We start from the raw sequence: 22,143 nt of genomic DNA on the forward strand, positions 1-22,143 counted from the left end.
TAGCGAAAGTTACTTAAGCGTGCTGGAAAGGGTAATTACCGGGTTAGGCCCTTAAAGGTAAAAGGACCGGGCGAGAAATAAAGGACGGATTACAGGAGGACGATCATTAGTGAGACACCTTTGCGGCTTATGCAAAAAAGGGTTGGTGCAATTTTATGTGCGTGTGAAAAAAATGCAGAAACTTAACTGTTACAAACTGTTTATTTTTTGTTTTGATTTTTATGTTAACTCAGTTTAAATAAGTCGAATGTTAACTGGTGATTATTTTTTTAAATTTTCCTACAAAGTTAGCTTTACTCAAAATTGTAAATCAGGAAAATGTAGGTATCCATAAAATCAATACTAAACCATCGACTCTGTTGCGTACTATTCAATTTCAAAATTTTTATTTATTTAGTTTTTCAAAAACTATTTTCTTCATTCGAAAAAACAGACAGACAGACAGATTTCACATATTTTTACTAAAAAACTGAATTAAAATTTGAAAATTAAATAGTGACGAAAGTCGAAGGTTTTGTATTAACACTGATTTGTATCTTATAAAAAAGCAGTGGCGTATATCATTTTCTTCTGTTAAATATCTTGTAACATGGCTGTAAGGACGCCACTGGTAAAACTGACCAACCAACCTTCTTTTCACTACAAAACGTGCTTCTTCAGTAACATTTTCGAATTTAAGTTTTCGTTTAAGTTAAGACCTGCTATTCTGAAAATCACGTGACTGTTTTCAAATGTCAAATTTAATTTTAAAATACACGTTACCATTGTTAACAATAAAACATTATCCTGCATGTCACGTATTTTCAATCATTAAAATCAAATCGCAACGGTCACGTGACTATATAAAACGACATTCCTAAGATCACGTGACTGTTTTCCATTTGTCAAATTTAATTTTAAAACCACGTGACTACTTTTAGTAGTAAAATTAGCATTTTATATGTCACGTGACCATTTTTAAGAATAAAACGTAATCCTGCATGTCACGTGACGTGTTTTCAATCGACAAATTGAAATCACAAAGATTACGTAACTGTTTGAGGTTAAAATGGTATTCTAAAGATCACGTGACTGTTTTCATTTGTCAAATTTAATTTTAAAACCACGTGAATACTTTTAGTAGTAAAATTAGCATTTTAAATATCACGTGACCATTTTTAAGAATAAAACGTTATCCTGCATGTCACGTGACGTGTTTTCAATCGACAAATTGAAATCACAAAGATTACGTAACTGTTTGAGGTTAAAATGGTATTTTAAAGATCACGTGACTGTTTTCATTTGTCAAATTTAATTTTAAAATCACGTGACTATTTTTAAAAGTAAAATGAGCATTTTTAACTTCACGTGACTATTTTTAAGAATAAAACGTTATCCTGCATGTCACGTGACGTGTTTTCAAGCGACAAATTGAAATCACAAAGATCACGTAACTGTTTGAGGTTAAAATGGCATTCTAAAGATCACGTGACTGTTTTCATTTGTCAAATTTAATTTTAAAACCCCGTGACTATTTTTAAAAGTAAAATGAGCAATTTTATGTTCACGTGACTATTTTTAAGAATAACACGTTCTCCTGCGTGTTACGTGACGTATTTTCAATCATCAAAATCAAATCACAAAGGTCACGTGACTATTTGAGGTTAAAATGATATTCCTAAATCACGTGACTGTTTCCAATTTGTCAAATTTAATTTCAAAACAACGTGACTACTTTTATAGTAAAATTAGCATTTTAAAGTTTGCGTGACTATTTTTAAGAATAAAACGTTATCCTGCATGTTACGTGACGTGTTTTCAATCGACAAATTAAAATCACAAGGGTCACGTCACTATTCGAGGTTAAAATGTCATTCTTAAGATCACGTGACTGTTTTCATTTGTCAAATTTAATTTTAAAACCACGTGACTATTTTTAAAAGTAAAATGAGCATTTTTAAGTTTACGTGACTATTTTTAAGAATAAGACGTTTTCCTGCATTTTACGTGACGTGTGTTTGAAATTCAAATCACAAAGAACACGTGACTCTATTTGAGGTTAAAATGACATTACTATGATCACGTGGTCGCTTACAATTATCAAATCCACTTTTAAAAGTCACGTGATTATTTTTAAGGTTTAAATGGCAAAGCATTTTTAAGGTCGCAATGGAATGCTAAAGGTCACGTAACTCTTTTTAAGTACAAAATGGCATTCCTAAAGTCACATGACCTTAGACCTTTTTTTAAGGTTAAAATTACAAAGAGAATTTTTTTCATGCAAAAATAGTATTTAAAAAATTACCTGACCGTTTTTATGTTGAAACTTATTTTATATAGGTCACGTGACTGTTTTCAATCAATAAATTTAATTTTAAAAGTAACGCGACTATTTTTAAAATTAAAATGTCCATTCTTAAAGTCACAATAGAATTGCAAGAGACTCGATTTTTAAGGTTAAAGTGACAATCTTAAGGTCACGTGACTGTTTTGAATATGAAATTGGACGCTTGAAGGTCGTTTATCAGATTAAGATAATATTTTGACGTGAGTCTTTTAAAAGTTAAAATGACATTTTTGCAAAACTTTATCGTTAAATGATGACAAATACAGTTATTAAGTTTTAAAAAAATATTTGAAAAATTAAATAAATTTATGTTTTTTTTTCAAACTTTTAAAACATTCCATTTCTCCTCCATATCGAAATCTTTGGACCATGGATTATATAGCAAACTAGGATTATTTTTTGACGTTTAATCCAATCTTAAAACGCATTCTACCTGCTCCTGAGTAGTTTTATAATAATAATAATTCCACATATTTTTATTTTTTTATGGTATTTTGGAAGACTTAAACTATCTGAATAATGATCAATTTTACAGAGTTAGTGCAGTTTCTTTAAGTTAGCGTTACTTAAGAAAAGTATAAGAAAACCTAAACTTTTTCATTGTGGTTGCCTTGTCTTACAAAAAATAACTACATATTAAATGATCAACATAGAAATAGTAAAAAAAAATAAAAAACTGAAGAAGATTTACATTTTTCTTCATTTTATTTTATTGTATATTTTAATTTTTTATACTTTTAATTTTTTAACTAAGTTCTATTTTGGTTTTAGTGATGAATTCAACTGAAAATATTTTGGTCTAGTAATGAAACATTTTTTTTGATTTTAGAATAGTATTCTTGTATTATACAACTATTTTTTGCCCAAGAATATACGCACATAAAAAACCGGATAAAATGTTCTCCATAATAATTGTCAATAACTTTTCCTCTGATAAAAATAGAAAATCTAGTCTTATTTGATTTTAAGTAGTAAACTCAATTGCACTCTTTTTAATTTTGCATTCGGAATAAAACACAATCATACAAATATATAAAAAAAAATCATAAAAAACACAGGTATCTTCAACCGCTAAAAAGACGTCCCAGTTTCCGGGTTAACCGATTGAAAAAAAAAACCAGGATCGCATTTGCATATTAAGCTACCCCGTTTGAGACAAAAAAAAAATCCAACCCTTAATTTTTTTCGTTTCTCAGTCTCCCTTAATTTTTTTTTGTGTGCGCGTATCTTTTCCTATTCTCTTACCCGCTTTCTCACGATGGTGGACGCATAATAGAATCATCTATCTTCCATTTGTCTCTCGGACTGCCCTCGTTTGCATACGGCAAAAGGGTTTATTAAAGACTGTGAAAGGGCCGCATAAATTAATAGAAGGGCATTGTTGTGATTGCGATTTGCATGTACGGCTGTTCTATGATGAGAAATTTTTCTCAAAAAATTAGTTTGTAAACTGTTTTTTCTTCAAATTGTTAGTATATTAGTTTACTAGGTTGATCTACTTATTATTAGGACAATGATTACTTGGTAGTTATGGCGGTAACTGTCAACGGTTTACCAACAAAAAAAAACTGAGATACCCAGCAAAAAAAGGGTTAAATTGTTAGGGTGAGTTAACGTACATTTTTTACAATCCTCCCAAAAAAAAAATCGGTCCACAAGAGGAGATTCCTTTGCACACGAAACCGTGCATAAACAAACAGAATTAACATCGGCCCCTTTGTAGGCCAGATAATGACGCACCTAGTGCATACAAAAACAGATCTACCAACCAGGATCGAATCCAGTCCTAACTGAAAAGCTCTCCCGGTGTTATGCACAAGCCTGGAGGGTTAGGCCTAATACGTCCCTGCGCAAATTACATCTGCATATACGCGTTAAAGTATTAAACCCCCCTTAAGTCGGTCGGTTCTTCACTCATCAAGTTTGCCGGTATGCAAATTTTTCCGTGACAAAAATGCCTATTACCGAATAGACAAATGAAAGATAAATGATGCACCAGAGCTTTAGCATCGTGAGAATTTGTACCGGTAAGAGAATAGGCCTAAGATAAAAAAAAATACATAACGCTGATGGGAGAATCAGCAGATGGAAAAAATTAAAGGGTTGAGGGTTTTTTTTGTTCTTGGTTTTTTGTCTTCGTACCGGTATGTAAATGGCGGATGATTCGGTTGGTTATAATTATGTATGAATGCGCGTTTTATTGTATTGTCACTGATTTTTCAACCTAGATTTCCATTATTCAAATGGGTGTATAAAGCAGTTCTGGATTTTTTTATCATGTCGGGTACTAAAAGTTAGTTGAATATTTTCAGAAACAATATAGTATTAACCAAAGTACCTTAAAAGTTTTTTTAAATTTGTATGAATCTAAATTTGTTAGTGGCAAAAAAACAATAATTTCATTAAAATTGAGTGAGATTATCATCTATAAACAAATTATTTTTTACATAAATCTTATTGCTAATCTACTAGAAACTAATCAGGTCAATCTGACACGTTTAATTATTTAGATTGTTTCTGATTGATCAGTAATTTATAACTGGCCGATGTACTGATATTAAATATTTCAAATTATACTAATCATTAACAAAACAATATTGATTAATTTGTTCCCTAAGAAACGACAGACAATATAAATAGACCAGTTGAAAAAATACTGAAAAAATCTTAATAAGCTAGGTAATTATACAGTCTGTCCCAAATTCGATGCTCTCCATTGGGATCTCAGTTATTATTAAAGTAACAAAAATGTTTAAATTAAAAAAGTTTTTAAGAATTATATGGCTAATTCAAATCTTTTTTGAAAAATATTCTATTATTTTTTCTTTTCAATTTATTTTGAAAAAACTGAACAGTGATGATTTCTTACATGGCCATTATTTTGCAAACTGTTTATTGGACAGCCGCTAAACTTCGACAATGTTAGGACACTTTGTTCTGAAGAATAATTTGGTTGTCCCAAAAATGCTCTAACGTTATTTATTTTTGAGGTTAGGACACTAACTCTTGTTTTACTTATGGAAGCCATATCTAATTTTATTATCATCTAATATAGGCCAAAAAATCACCATTTTATTGATGCATCGCATGGTATAAAAATATTTATTTTAGTTTAGTTTAGACAGCTGTCCACTAAACGATTTGCCCAATAATGGCCGAAGAAAAAATCATCATTTTTCAGTTTTGTTCAAATATCTCGAAAACAAAAAATGCTGGGTTATTTTTCAAAAGAGATTTGATATGAATTTAAACATTTTTGTACCTTCGATAATAACTGAGATCCCAATGGTGAGCATCGAATTTGGGACAGACTGTATACAGTAATTGTTTCGTTATAGCTATTTTAAGAAAAATTCCTGTTCTGCGTAAAAAAACTGAAAATAAGGAAAATTGTATAAAAAAGTGAAAACAAAATCCAACAATAAAGTAAATTATTGTTTGCTTTTATCCATAATTTATGTTAAAAATAAAAAAAAAGGAGCATAGAAACATAAAATTCTTATGTTATAATCAGAAATTCTAAAATACTGATTACTCCTGTAATTTCATATAGTACTGAAACCATTACTGATTAATAGGTATATTAACTTAATTTTTGATTGTTTTGTACCACTTTTTAAAACTTCGGAGCAAATGTAGACTTAATATAATGCTGCAATTATTAAAATCCGAAGTTGACTCAATACAAAAATGTCAATATAGAAAAGGCAATTAATCAAACATTAATATAAAAAAACTCTCTGAAGATTACATTTTCAAGTTTTTGAAGAAACAAATCTGAATCTGAATATGCTTGGAAAATAGGCACCAAAATTCGAAATCTAACCTGGCGAATTTAAAAATGTATAAGTTTATTAGAAAATTGAAGACGCAATAACAACATTACAAGGTTGTAACAAAACTTATGAGAACCAAAAAAGCGCAAAATTTGGATTTTGAAAGATTTCTGCATTTTTAGGGTAAACGTGGAATGGTTCATAATTTGTATTCCACAAATATGTAGTCTGAAATTTTGCATTTCTCAGTCACGTGACTCACAAAAATCAAGTAAAGATTTTGATTTTTTTTTAAATTTTAGGCTAGAAGTAATAATTTTCCAAAACGGTCCCGTGACTCGTAAAAAAAAATGTAACTTGGGAAACCATGGGTATTTTCCGTCAGTTCAGATAAACAGTAATGTGACCTATTAAAAGTCAAATTTTGATTTTCAAATTTTTAGGCGTTGTACGGTCTAAAATAATAATTGTCAAAACCGTCACGTGACTCACGTCCGTCTGGAAATTAAAATAATTGTTTAGAATTCAAAGAACGCGAGTTCTACTTTGAAAAACAAGTCACGTGATTTATAGAAATTGATTTTCTTGTAAGTTTTCGCAAATTTAAGGTGGGAGCAAAAATTGGTCCCGTGATCCACAGAAACAAACTTTGTTATTTAAAGAATCAAATTTGGAAAATCACAAAATTGGTCACGTGGTTCAACACTTATAAGGATCTGCACAGTTCTGTTTGGACAAATCACATGATCTGTAAAAATTATTTTTTTAATTTATCGAACTTCTAAGCTGCTAATATTGATCAAAATAGTCATGTGACTAAACAAAATTTGACGTTCGCTTTAAAAACTGGTTTGAAATTTAAAATTCCAAGAAAATTCAGAGGTGGATTTAACAAATATAACTATTGAAGCTTCTTTATATTAAAAATGATTTCTTTAAATGAGTTCTAAAATTACTATACTTGTAGCATTAAAAATACCTCTGGAGAAGTTTACGTCATTATCTAGACTAGTGTTAGACTAAATTATTTCTGTCGTTTTTTTCTACGATTTGTTCAAAGGTTTAACTCTAGAAACTTCAATTACCAAACTAAATATTTAATAGAACTACGTCCTTAGAATCGAATTTCGTAGCTTACAAACAAAAAACTGAATTAAGTCATCAAATATTGAAAAAAAGTTGATGATGTGGCTCAAACAAACAAATTATTCTTTACTGTAATTATTCCGAATGAGACTGTAATTTCCTCGAGAAAGTAATGTTGCTCCCTTTATAATGAGGACAAAATGAGGTCCTTAATGTGGCGCTCATGACCCCTAATCCCGGTCGACGTTCAAGGCTGTTTGTTTCTCACCTGGGGCTTCGTTAACTCCGGCGCCGCCGTCCACGGGGTGGGCGTCGGGACGCGCGCCTCTACTCTAATTATCACTCAGTCGACGCTGCATCTAACCTTCGCAATTGCGTTGCAGTTGTCCTCCGTCATGGGTTAGTTTTGTAGAGTTCCACCCACCACGTCCGTATTTTGTAGGCGACGAACGTGGTGAGCGAAGCATAAAATTCAAATTCACCGTTCGCCTCTCTAACTGAAGAGAACGTGGACAAAAAGGCAATAAAAAGTGGATTTGCTATATACACTCGCTTGATATATGACGTTCATTTCGAGATGTATGGTTCACGACTTGCAGACGTCTACGTTGCACTTTTGTGAATGCGGAGCTTATAAAAAGCAAAGATTCAAAGAACGACCGGCATTAATAATGCCGTATACGACCCCTTGACGTTTACTTAGTGTTTTATTAAGCGATTAAGTCTCTAACTTGAAGATTTTCAAAAAGTCAACTTCTTGTGCATAATCTGACTGAGTACGAATCGCATTTTATCTCAATCAAGCGTTGTTTACGTTGATATGTTTTTCTCCCCCACTCACGTGGGGTTTCTCATAAATGCAATCGCTAAATCACCATTAAACCCGCCATTTCCTGTCCCAGTATCCGCACGATATTTCTTCTTGTCAAATATATATTTCTCCTCCCGTTTTATGGAAAAATTCCAGACAAAGAAAGGGCCCCTGAGTGCAGCCGGTGCAGAACGTGGCCGTTTATCGATATATAAAACGGCGGTATAGCTGCCTGGGCCGCCGAACGAAAATAGAGCAAGAAAAAATTCCCGGCAACGAAAAACACGAAAAAAATCCTCTTTTTTTTCTTCTTTTCCTCTTTCTAGCGCTACTGTAGCGCAAGCCCAACCAAACTCGTCTACAGGGCCGACCTCCAACTCCAAAAAGTTTTATCAACTCTATGAAATTTGTCACTTTAGTTACACCACCTTCACCAGCACTAAAACCTCATCAAACAGGGTGTTAAAGCAAGTTTGAACTTCTCCAAAGCTAATAGTATTAAGATGCTAAGTGAGGTTTACGTTTGAGTCCGTTCCTGGATAACTCCCCCGCTCCCGTTATCGATCCCAGGCCGCCCACGACGTCTCCCAACTGTCTAGCGACGCCGACGCCTCGACGACGCCGATCCTGACCTGCGGCACCGCGGACGCACTTCTGCAGGTCTCCAACAGGAGCGGCCAAGAAAGACCTGGTTGGCATGGCCGCCGGTTTCTTCGGTGTTGTTCGATGTCCTGATCATGATCGATACCATGTTCGGCGACGATGTCTGAAATGTTTTGGGCAAGGGCAGGATTATGAGCTCAAGTAGCTGAGGTTATTTCCCAAGAGATATGGGTTTGCACAGTCATGGTAGAACGTTGTGATTGAACGTTTCTACCATTCAGAGTAAAAATCATTTTTCATTGATTTTACTATTTTCTGTCTGCTTCTAACTACTAGTCTCCAACGTCTTATACAATCTATTTCACTGAGGTGGTGTTAAACTAAAAAGATATGGTGACATGGTTATGAAGAATATTGACATTTTGAATCATCATATAGACTTCTTAGAAATTCCAATTACATTATTATTACATCACACTTTTTTCGTTGTTTTGATGTTCTTTGGTCTAATCAAAGGTATACATACACCACACCATTTAACTGTTTTCAAACGTATTTGAACTTACCACAGATCATGTTCTCTTACAACCTCTAGATTATTTATATTCTCCTCAAACATTTAAATTTTATTGAGGAATATGGAATAGAGACTGTTCCACATGGTTTTTTCTAGTTTTCTTGTAAAAGCCAAACACTGGTAGTCAGGTAGTCACTGGAAAAATTATTACAACGTACCAAACTGCCTCAAAATTGCACTTATATCAAAAGTAGTGGCTAGCAAAAATAAGGTATAATCACATAAACGTTCAAAATAGTATATTTTTAAATGAGCGTATAATTACGGTTATTATTGGTGAGTGAGTTATACACGAGAAGATGATTACAACTAGAACAGTTCTAAAAAGAAGTGAAGTGAATTCTATGAGTAAACTTAGGTCAAAACTGTCAGGTGTTTCCCCATGAAAAGAATAACCTGACCGTCTGGTGCTGGTACTATTACCAGATTGGGTGTAGGGAGTGTATAATGAAATGGAGATGATTTGTTTGGTTAACAGCAGTGATTTCCAACTTGGAAGGTGTGGAATAGATATTATTAATCACGCTAAAACCACCTGGAATGCGCATATTACTTGACAGTGGTAGAGAAATTAAATCACTGTTTTTGTCATCTTACATGGTGGTTAGAACCTGTCACGAGAGATCTCTTCTTGGTGTAAATTGTCTAGTTTTGACGTAAAAACTGAAAATTTTACTAACAAAACGCGATTTTGGTGGATGCGCCAATCGTTTCCTAAAACATACTCTTACAGATAAAATAATTAACTAAACCACGTCAGCGTAATTTATTTTTAGTATAAATATAGGCTTTATTTTAATATAGCTGTCGTTATTTCGAACCATGTGAACCACATTTAACTGAACCTTTTAGCATAAGGACGTTTTTCTACGTTTCTGTTAATTCTAACTTTAACTGATCATTTCTCCTTAGTTTTCACTAATAGCAAAAAAATTGACAGATGTAAAATCGAAGGAAATTTTATTCAGTACAAGAATGAAAGAGGGCAATTTTATTTACACTTAATGGTCGTCTAAAGGAGATATTTGCCAAATAGTGCAACAGAACTAATAGTTTATACAGGGTGGTCCAGTTTTAAGTGTCAATAATTCACCATTCGATAGCCAATCAAAAAATAAGTTGACTTGCATTATGTCATTTTTCTGAAAAACGTTTCCTAAGAAAGATACAGTCCTCCAAATTTCAATTTAAAAAATCGTTTTATAGTGTAAAACTGAACATTCAAGACTTGTGAGAGTCCAAATTTGTATTGAATAGTCCAAAAACTTGCTATTTACTACTAGGAATAGTCTTATGATTCGTTTTCTCAGACTGTCATCCTGGTCGAGTGTCTGAAACTGGATTTCTAGAACTAAAAACAGTCCGGAAATTAATACAAATGAAACTCATTTTTTACTACTAAAAATAATCTAAAAGTTTACTTTTAAGGCTAGAACTGACTTTACTAGGACTAAAGAGAGTCCAACAGTCTATTTTCAGGACTTTAATTGGTGTACAACTCAGTTTTCTGGACTGAAATAAGTCAATTTTAGGACCATTTGGTACCAAAATCAAAATTGTAGCATTTGGTACCAAAATTTTTTACTTTTATTACTGAAGAAACTTGGCTTTTGGAAATAGTCAAACTCGATTTTTCAGTTATAAAAATCACTAAAACTACAATTTATTGCACCTATGAGTGTAGAAGTCAATTTAATAGAGAAGAAGTTTGAAATAACATTTTTAAGACTATGAGTGTACAAACTGGCTTTTAGGCCTGATGAATCAAACACTTTGCAAAGATAGTCTTGAAACTCGATTTGAGGCACTGAAAGCAGCCTTAAAGCACTAAAAACAGTCTAGACTTTTAAGAAATACTCCAATTTTTAGCACTGAGGTGTCTAGAAGTCGATTTAACTGTGGCAAAGCTTGGAATGCCATTTTAAGTCTATGAAGAATGTAAAAATTGTTTTTTAAGTTTGCTATGTCAATAACTTGGTGAAGATAGTCTTGAAACTCGATTTTCCAAGCTGAAAGCAGTTTTGAAGCACCAAAAATAGTCCAGAATTCTAAGAAAATGAAAAGCAAAGTAAAGAGCAGGAAAAGTTTGTTTTCAAGACTTCATAATATTGAATTCAAGTCAATTTTCTATATTAAAGTCTCTCGATTTGCATGAAAACTGGTTACAAACACAATTTTTCAGCTTTAGAAATCAATTTTTATCTTTTCTAAGTCAATTTTCAAAACTAGTCTTTCAGTTTGCCTGGAAACTAAAAACTGGCTACAACGAATTTTTTTAAGCTTCTTTAGTGAATTTTCCGTTTCCAAGACAATTTTTAAGTTGAGTTGGGTTAGTTTTGGTTCTTTGAACGTAATAACTGAATTGTCTCGTAAACGTTTCAAATCAGAATTTTATAAGAGATAATTTCTTTTCCATCAGGAACAAAAAAGAAACTGTAATTTTTGAAAAATCTCTAGAGACGTAGAAAATTAGGCAAAAGCATGAAAACCATCTTCCTCTATCTACGCTACTGGAGAATTTTGGCAAACGTCATTCATAATGACTAATAATTTCATAAGTGCTTGTTCCAAATTTGATCAAAATTGTTCCAACGGCCTGACAGTTACGACAAAAAAAAACGATTTTTTAAACAGAAATTTGAAAGACTGTATTTTCCTTAGGAAGCATTTTTCAGGAAAATGACATAATGCATGTCAACTTATTTTTTAATTGGCTATGGATTGGTGAATTATTGACATTTGAAGCTGGACCACCCTGTATAGAAAATAGAACAACAAAGTTAATAGTTTGAACTGAAATTTTGAAAATTCACCACAAATTCAGTTTTTAAGTTACAAGCTCCATTTGTTTAATACAATATAGCCCAAAGTGTCTAGAATATTGAATAACTCCCTCATTAATCTTTAACATTTTTTATTGGATTCAACATGATGAGTAATTTCGATCCTTAATCAAAAGAATGTCGATTAGACATCCTTCTTCTAAATTTTCGTCAAGTGTCCCATAAATCTAGTCCATTACCGGCTATGCTTACATTCGTTCTTTAAAATCCAATATGTTAGGGCATTCTTCGTCCAATTCGGCCATCATTCCATAGTGTAAAGAAACTAATAGCATTTAATGCCGAACGTCCGGCCCAGATTCCGTTTAATAGAAACAAGTGGCTGGCGAGTCAAAGGCCGAGAATAAATCTTTAAAGGTCGGCCGAAAACAATAAAGGCGAAAAAGTCCGAACGGGGGAGCTTTTAAAGGCGATAAAAGCGAAAATGGAAAGGCAACGTGAGTTTCGTAGAGAACGAAATCAACTTAACCCTCCCTTAATTGGGCTAAGAGCCGCCCATAAATTACTTGTTGCGCTCCTTGATTTCGCGGAATAACGGTATCTGAGACTCTGAAACCTTTTGGGCTTAAGGGACTCTTCACCTGAAACTTTTTTGACTAATTTGTAACACAAAATCGACGCCACCTTGAACTGACCTTTTTCAAAGTTATTTTGTTGGGGGACCTACTATTTTATTGATGACTATTAAATTATTCCGTTTTTTCGGGACAAAATTATAGACTCCCATTAATCGTTAATAGGTTGACTATTTACTATTGTTGAACGTCCTCAGCCCAGTTGTAATATCGATTAAATGAGTTTTTGTTGGTGGTTTTAGCATTTATTTTGGTTTTCTGGAGCGAAAACTTTATTGTTTATCCAGGCTAATAAATTGGAAAACAAAGAAGCTTTTCTTCTGTGGGGGTGAAGAAAAAAACAATAGAAATTCGTCTACACTTAATGCCAGTGTTGCCATTCTGAATTAAGCTATTTTTAGTTAGCTAATAAGAACCATCATCTGCTTATTTGCTGACAAGTGTATTGTTATTTTCCCCAAGTTCAAAGGGAAATCGAGGGATGGCAAAGAGGGAGGAGAAGGGGGGACGCGGCGCGGGGTAAGCGTTGTCTGGTAGGCATGGCAACGACAAGGTCGCCTGTTTACCCCCCCTTTTCCCTTCCCTTTCTCGTTCCCGACAGACACTTTTTCATACTGGTCTTATTTTTTTCCTCCAGTTTTGCTTGTATTTTTTTTTTTTCGAAAATATACGTTTTTATTAAACGGGGAATTTATTAAAATCGAGCTGGAGTAGTATTCATGTTTTTACTTGAATAATTATGTATAATACTTTTTTTGTTCTAGTGTGGGCAGCACGGCAAAGACGACTACCCCAACTGGACGCGGAATACCATGGGCATGGGCAAACAGGGGTACGAATCCAAGATGAACGAGCACAACCAAATGCAAAAAGGTAATTCAACCCTTATAACATTTTCATTAGGACATCTTACGATGAACGCGACTCTCACCCCTTTTCATTTCTGTTAAGAAACTTGGCCTTTAAGGTAACACAATTATTAAAAGGCAAACCATAGGAATGTTTTGTCGTAATAGAAGATATAGCAGATTTAAAGCGGAATAGCGTTGTTTGTTGTTCTTGTGGATTAAATTCCAACATTCTTTTATTTCTAGTTGTTTAGAAGAGTTATTATTATTATTTTTATTATTAGTATGTAAAAGGGAATTTTGAATGCCTATTTAAGCGGATTTTTAAAAGTTTTACGAATTTTCTGGAAGCTGATCATGGCACTAATAACAACTAAAGAAAATACATAACTAACCTAACCTAACTTGACAGACGTGAGATCTGGGAAACTTCGGAAGATCAGTTTTATAACATTTCTTTTTTAGATCTCTTGGGAGACACTAGATTGGTATTAAAACCATCCAGTATTGAAGTTAGAGAATGACAAAACAACATTTGCATATCTCTTATGTACCTAATAAAATATGGAGCTAGCTTTATGGAGAAGTCGTACAACATTGCAAAAATGCCAAATCGATCATCCACTTTAAAAATACTGTAGGAGCTTTTAGTTTAGAATACTGGAACCAACCAAATCTCCTTCCCAATTTTGTTATATAATAATAATATCTTAAGGTATAGTGCTCTTCTTAGAAGCTAGAAGAAAAGCTATACTCAAACAGCTTTTGCCCAACTCATTCAAAACAGCCTCTTAGTGTCATCTTCAATATGTCTCTATCCTCCAGATTCTAGGTCTTCTTCAGAAAGTTTTTTAGGTTTCTAATTGTTTTCAGCTGATTTAGGCACTTTTAACTCTTTTTCAGCAAGCTCTCTGATTTGTCTTGATTGAACGTCATCTTCAGATTTGTAACTGCCAAGCTGTCTTCAGATCCTCTTTGAAATGGTTCTAACATGCTCAAATATTCGTTATTTCAAGTACTTTTAACCTTTTTTTCAGAAAGTTTATGTTCAAGGGTTTAAGTGTCCAGGATTTTTCCATCTTCAACGCCATCCACTTTCTCGGTAGTACCAAAAATTCAAAATCACATTGGTGGTTTAAAAATAGCAGCATCATCTTTACAAGATCCTCCAGGAAACCTCACAACCTTTTTCAAAGTGTTTATAAGTTTTATAATTGCTTTATCCAAATGTTTGTTAGATCACTCAAACACATTTAACATACCATTTTAGTGTCATCTGTTCGTCTCTTCCAGTTTTATCAGAATCATTTTCCTTTTCAAGTTATCCTTCAAAAAGAGGTGGTGCTGATCTGATGTTCAGAAAATTTGGTAGCCTTATTCAAGGGGTTTGGGCCCAGAACATTTTTTTAAATTACTGATGGCTTTATCCTTTTTTCTGTTATCAGTGTTATTTCCAAAGATGTTCAAGCTGCCTCAAAAACTCTATCAGAGATTTTTTGGATTTGTAGAATGCTCTGCTCACGTAAGGGACTGCTCAGAGACTTTCTTGTTACAGATACACACTTTTTGGACTTCATTATCGCTACAGTCACCTTATTATTGCCATTTTCACTATTATCAACTCAAAATTGAATGATAAATAACAATTTTTATCAACCTTTCAAGAACATTACCGTTACACAATTTTGTTGCTTTAATGTGTTTTTCCATTTTTATTGGATAATTTTTACTCTAAGAATTTGAGTTTAAAACTCTGATTTACGTTTCAGAATTTTACTACAAAACCAATATCGACGCTATTTCACTTCTGATACGACGTCGAAACCCCAATTTATGGACCATATTTCAGAAACATGCAAAATCTCTTATAGCCAATTGCCCAAGGCAGGTTTTAGACTTGCCTATTTACCTAAAAATGATTTTTTTTTTCCTGAATAACTTTTAAAGATATAACAACGCCATGGCAATTTTAGTTGAGTTGTAATGGACTTAAAAAATAATACTTAGTAGTTGCTCTTTATTATACTGAATTTTCTTAAATGTATTATGATTCTTGTATTACTCTGAAAGTAACAATTAAGGCTTAAACTGTTGTTAAAGCTTTTTTGAAATGTGTTTTCCTATAATAGTTTTTTAAGTGCCATGAAGAAATATGAAAGATAAATTCGATTGATGCTATATTTTAAAACTATCTTTTATTTCCGGTCTAACCGGAAATAGATGTCAACTTGTTTATTTTAAATGGTATACATATTTATGCATTTTCGTATTCTACGTCGAATTCCAGACTTCTGTCAGTTTTTCTCAGATATTTACCATTTGATGTGAAATTAAACATGTTTAGACCTCAAAACATTTAACATGCAGTTCTAAGAATGGCAGAAAGTCAAGTTTTTTAAACGGAATAGCTTTATTTTTATTATTTTATCTTATTCCCTAAGATTGTATTGTTCTAAGAAACTTTCTTGTCTCTATCCTTAATTGAGAAAAGTTAGGAAAGAAGAACTTCTATAATAAATAAACGACACTCTGTAACATATAATTGAACTTTTAAATGTTGTTAATCAGAGAATCCACTTAAAAAGTCAAATATTCGTCCTTAAGGGTACACTTAGAGGCGCTAAACTAAATAGCTTCATTAACCTTTAAAAACCGTGCTGAAGTTTCCACTCGAGATACATCCACACACACACATCTTTTAATTAAGTTTACAGTCGAAACTTGAACAGGAAAAAAAATAAACTGAAAAAAGCTAGGAAAGTATAATAATAAAACGCTAGACTGAGGGCCGTAAAATTCGGTTTGTTTTTATTTTTGCTGCAAGAGCCGTAAAAATATACTTTTACGTTTATGTCTATGCCGTAAAAATTCTGCTTGCTAATCTTTTTTATTTTTATCTTTTTCATTTTTTTACGACCGGCCCTCTACCTTTTTAAAGTTGTAGTCGGGGCTAATCCGGACAACAGTTTTCCGAACAATCGATCTTGTTTTTCCCATTATCGACGGTGCTAATCACTGTGTGGCACGTGACCGTGTTGCGGTTTGACTTTCGGTATTAAAGAGAAATTTTTAGCAAAAGTGGTTGAACAACCAATTAGCCGGCACTGGAATAACAAAAACGGTACACGTATAAACAAAATGGCGTTTTCTTCATTACAAAGATTGAGTATTTCAACCCGTTCATCGTCGCAACGCTTCGGTAACCGTATTATCAATGGTCTAATAGAAAATGGAATGACGAAGGATGATTGTGAAAAAAAGCGATTTAATCGAGAACTTATGAATTAAAGTAGAAAATATACGAACATGCATGAAATTACTTTTGTCGTTACTCGGTACTATCCGATTTTTTACTCGTTTATGTAGAATGCATTCTTGCAGGGCCGTAGTTGTTTAAATTGCAATAAACGTATGTCGATGATGATGTCACAGTAACCGCAAATCAAAGTAAATTAAGATTACGTCACAGTCAGAAAAAAAGCATTGTTGATTATAAAGTGGAGATAAAGTAAATGTTTAAAATGCTACTAACTTAACATTGAATGAATGCAATTCTATGTAGCAGCAATACCCAAGTTACCCACTTTGTAAAGTTGTTTTTTCCTCATTCCTCTTTGCAGACAATATAACACACTGGATTGATGTTAATTTTTTACGTAAATTTGAGAATACAGAGCTACTATTTAAATCTGACAACACTGCTCATTGTTACCAAAGTCATAACAACTTGATTTTTGGTATACATTAACCATCAACAGTTTTTATGTTGTGCCATTTTAAGGTGCTTTGATTTCTCGATTGACAGGTGTCTAATCAGAATAATTGCAATTTTTATTTGTTGTCTTTCTCGAAAAAATATATCATATTTACATTTTCTCTAATATTCAAAATTAACTTTTATGTAGGTGCTATAGTTTCTGATAACAGGAATTAGGGACACACTGTATAAAACAGTTTGTCACTATTGACTATCTTGATTATTTTTCTTTAAAATATCATCTTTTTTTCTACTTAGGGCCGGTACTTTAAATTTAAATTTATTTTTAGGATAATTTCTATAGAAATGACAGAATTGAACAATAGCAGAGTCTGATATCACGGTTTCCATAGATATTATCCTTAGAATAAAGTTATTCTGAACTGAAAGTACTGGGCCTTAGTCAAAAAAGTAATATACAGGGTTAGCCACCCAAACCGTTCATTAGAAGTTTATTAGGATCCAAATTTGAAATTTTGGAATTAAAAGAAATTTGATAAGTGCTATGTTTTATATTTTTCTTTCTGTCACTTCTAGTTTAACCGGAAATTAATGTTAACTTGCTTATTTTAATTGAAACACCCTGTATATTATTGTATTTTTGAATATACCTATAAATATCTACAACGGTTTTCGAGATATTGACGTTTGAAAAATGACACTTTCAGGTTTTTAAGTGTCATAACTTCTAACCAGAATGTGATAAAGTAAAATGGCTTGCATGTTCTTAACTTTTTGAAATGAATCATTTGGTAATATTTTTAACTTTGACAGGTGTCAAAAATTTGATATCATTAAAAAAATTGACACCTGTCAAATTTTCTAATATGACCACGCAATAAATCTCAAAAAGTTAAGAGAACCTGCAAGCCTCTATTTTATTCCGATTAGGAGGTATGACACTCCAAAAACTAATAATTACCAAAAACTAATAGTTAATAGTTATTTTTCAAACGTCAATATTTCGAAAACCATTGCAGATAGCTATACGTTATAGGACTATTCAAAAATACAATAATATACAGGGTGTTCCATTTAAAATAAGCGAGTTAACCTCAACTTGTGACAGAAAAATGAAAATATTTTTAAAACTTTATTCCAAGATTTCAAATTTCTATTAATATTGAATCCTAATAAACTTTTAATGAACGGTTTGGATGGCTAACCCTGTATAGAATACATATACAGGGTGATGTCCTGGTACACTTGGCTTCCAATGCTAGCCACTGTAAAACGAATACTAACAGTTAATTCCAAAGAAAAGCTTGTAAATGTCACACCTTGTATTAAAAAATAGCGGTAATTATGTCATGGCATTTTTGTCAGAAACAAATCATTATTATGTTGTAGTTACTAGCGTTATATTAAATATTGTTTAATCTATTGTTATTTAAGAACCACATGACGATACAAATATCAGGCAACATTGAAAATTTACTTAATAAACCATTATTGATTTATTGATGATTATTGACTTTTGTTTCATATTTTTTTTACAGTTAACGAAAACTTGAACTTTAACTGTTAAACTGGCTCAAAAGCTCTTCAGTAACTCGGTTTTTTACTTTGATTGTAACGTCTTGTTCCTAAAATTTTACTTTGAAAATTAACTATCAAACCTAAAGAGTGGCTGTAGTGTTATTTATCATGCTTTTTGACTCATTTCCGATTTGACAATTGACAACATCTTTAAAAACTCTCTCAAAAGCTTTTGACTATCAAGCAAATTTCTGCGTTTGCCATTTTTAAGTGTTAACATTTTTGTCATAAAACCCGAAACTGTGACTTCCTAAATTTGAAAAAAGACTTAATGGTAGTTCCCATTTGCGTAAATGTCAGTACAGTGGGCGGTTTGTGATTGGTCAAAATAGGCGGCTTTCAGCTTGCTGCTTTTTCTTGATCAATCACAAACTACTAACACCTTGAAAACTTGTTTTTCAAATAAAATGGGACTTGGGTACAAAAAGTCGGTCTTTTCTGTTTTAGACGAATTTTTTCACGCTGATTTCACGTTTATCGGACTTTCCAACTTCAACCTACTTCAAATTAGTAAAAATCAAAATCAAGTTATTACTCAACCTAAAATTTTTTGCTCTATTTGAAGATTTGCAACTGTCAAACTAACATTTAAGATTTCATTTCATTTAAGATCCAGCATAAACACTTATTTTATACTATATCGAAGATGGGGAATCTAACGCTAAAACCAAGTTTAAGATTTTTTGCAGTTTTTTCTCTGAAACACACAAACTTAAAGCCTTTACGATAATGACTCTAAATCTCTCCATAGGAATAGAGCATAAGCTGGTAAATCCTGCAAAAATGAAGAGCATTCTCAAACAATTAAGAAACTTCTCTTGCACCTCAAATTCTTCAATAGAGGTTTTAAAACCTAAAAAACCTCAAAGATAGTATAGTTTGCTACCAAAAAAATTAGGAGTATATCATTCTGAAGATGATGAGGATGATTCCAGGGTTGGTGGCTGGTGGCAACTGAATGTGAGCACTACACTAGATTGATACAGAAGCACTGAAATTTTGAATTTACAATCAACTTACACTAGTTTTGCAATTTTGAATTTACAAATACTTACAACACTAGTTTTGCTATTTTTTGTTCTTGTGAAAGTCAAAGTAAAGAAGCCTGCAATGCTGGTAAAGGAAGAGCAGATCAAATTTCAGGTGGAAATCGTAAACATATCATGCGGTTACCTTATTTTCCTTCTGTAGGACATGTCTGACAAACACCTAGGAACAGCAGTAGAAGAACAAAGCTGCAAAATCTTAATAATTTTTAGATCCGGAATACAACCACCTGAAAGCAGATTTTGACAAATGGTCACAACCACCTGTGACCAGTTTTTTGTGTCTTGCGAGAAATTAATTAATAACTCAACATTCCCTGGTGAGTAAATTGGCATATGTGGGTCTGTCCCGACGAGTTTCTATGTCTGTACGAGTGCAAGATTATTGGCATATGCATAAAAGTTACGGATTAGATATCAGGGCGGCTCAACAAAAAACCGTAAATAATTTACATAAAGCGCCAAAGTGGGTAATTTAATGGTAGGCTGTTCAAACTGGCTAATGTCCACCTTAGTAATTGTACCTGCATGATTCCCCGAGTCGATCATCACTGTAGATATTCATATCGCATTTATACATATAATATGAAGACATAAAATTAAAGATTTTAATTAAGACGGGGACGTTCGTGTCAGTTCGGTCCGGCTATAATGTTGATGATACAGGATGGCCCAGTTTTCTTGAAAAATTTAGTCTTGTTTATGGGGCCGTTTCGCGCTCAAACCGTATATCAGATGGTCGCGGGTTTTTTTCGTCACACTGTAATTGCCGATAATCGCTTTTACTGCTGATATTTCCCTTCAGAAATTGGCGCTTATCGCGAGGACGTTTGCAATAAACGATATGCGAACATTTTATTAGGTTGTCGCGTTTATATATACTTTGTAAACCGCGCTAATTTTACTGCAAAATTATTCATGAAAACGCCTCAGTTTATTGCGTAACGTCGTCGCTAATTAAAACCGTATTAAATCACCAAAGTCAAATTTGGTGTTTTTTTTTACCTGGGCGCGCCCTGTATTGTTTCTGAGCGATCAAAATTGATAATTCTAAGACCGGTCGAACAGGAAACTAAACGCCAAACACCGCCGGCAATGCCAAAATTAAACTCTTGATTTAAGGTTTAATTCAAGTAGAAAATGATATGAAACTAAGAAGGTTTGCATTAATAGGAAGAAACAGTAGCTAAAAAGCCTTTTCAAAATGATATTTTTACTGGCACTAGAAAATTCAGTTCTTTTTGATGATGGGCGTCAATTTACCGTGACCGGTTAAATTGGAAAAGTAAAATTCAGTGTTACAGGAGAATTTACCAATTTTACCAGTAAATTTGTGAGTCTAATTGAAATTTGCTTGAAAGATATCATTTTCCTGTCATGGCTGTCATTAATTTCATTAAAGTCATTTTTGGTCAATAAAATATATAATAATATAAAGTTTTTTATGAACAAGTAACCTTTTCTAAAAAAATTGCATTTTCAGCTTTCTGTCACTTTTCTTTATTATCTCATGTTTAAATTACGAAAGATCATGTGTGAATAATGCTCTTGAGATGAAAAAAAATGACGATCTGAAGTTATTATTATTTAAACATTTTGTAATTTACATTTACAAGCTGACAATTGTCAAAATAACTGTCATAAATATCAGAAATACGTCTCGTTTCGAAAACTGTGTTAAACTGTAATTCTCGCATGTCGTAGGAAAATTTGTACAGTTTTTGGAGGATAATTTAGCTAGACGGTCACGTGACCACTGTCAAAATATCTGTCATAATCTTAGAAACACGATTTGTATCGAATACTGCAAGAACACTTTATCAAACCCCGATTTTAGCAACTTTTTCGCACAGTTTGACAGTCAGGGACAAAATCGCCTGTAAAACCCAATTGGAATGAGAAAATGACTGTTTTAAGCACATTTTTGGAATCCTCATTAAATTTCCTATCCAACACCCTGAGAATATATAAAATTTGGTACAGTCAGGGAGAAAAGTGGTGTTAAAGTTTGAACTACCAGAAACACAGTTTGAAAGGACTGTCAGGGACAAAATCGCCTGAAAAACCTACTTGGAATAAGAAAATGACTGTTTTAAGCACATTTTTGGAATCCTCATTAAATTTCTTATCCAATAACCTGAGAAACTACAAAATTTGGTACAGTCAGGGAAAAAAGTGAGATCAAAGTTTGAACTGCCAGAAACACAGTTTGAAAGGACTGTCAGGGACAAAATCGCTTGTACAACCCACTTGGAATAAGAAAATGACTGTTTTAAGCACATTTTTGGAATCCTCATTAAATTTCTTATCCAATAACCTAAAAAACTACAAAATTTGGTACAGTCAGGGAAAAATG

The 22,143-nt window shown here is 32.8% G+C and overlaps 1 protein-coding gene across 1 annotated transcript in view; it reads left to right on the plus strand.

The window, feature by feature from the left end:
• Window positions 1-22,143, plus strand: part of LOC145726000 (zinc finger protein rotund-like) — a 192,156-nt gene that overhangs the window by 92,010 nt on the left and 78,003 nt on the right. Inside the window, exon 4 of the mRNA XM_081974928.1 lies at window positions 13,362-13,470. Coding sequence (XP_081831054.1) covers window positions 13,362-13,470 — 109 coding nt within the window. The remainder of the gene's footprint in view (window positions 1-13,361; window positions 13,471-22,143) is intronic.

Source organism: Ips typographus, linkage group LG3 (genome assembly GCF_016097725.1).
Source record: "Ips typographus isolate SLU linkage group LG3, UJ_Ityp_2.0, whole genome shotgun sequence".
Lineage (NCBI taxonomy): Eukaryota > Metazoa > Arthropoda > Insecta > Coleoptera > Curculionidae > Ips > Ips typographus.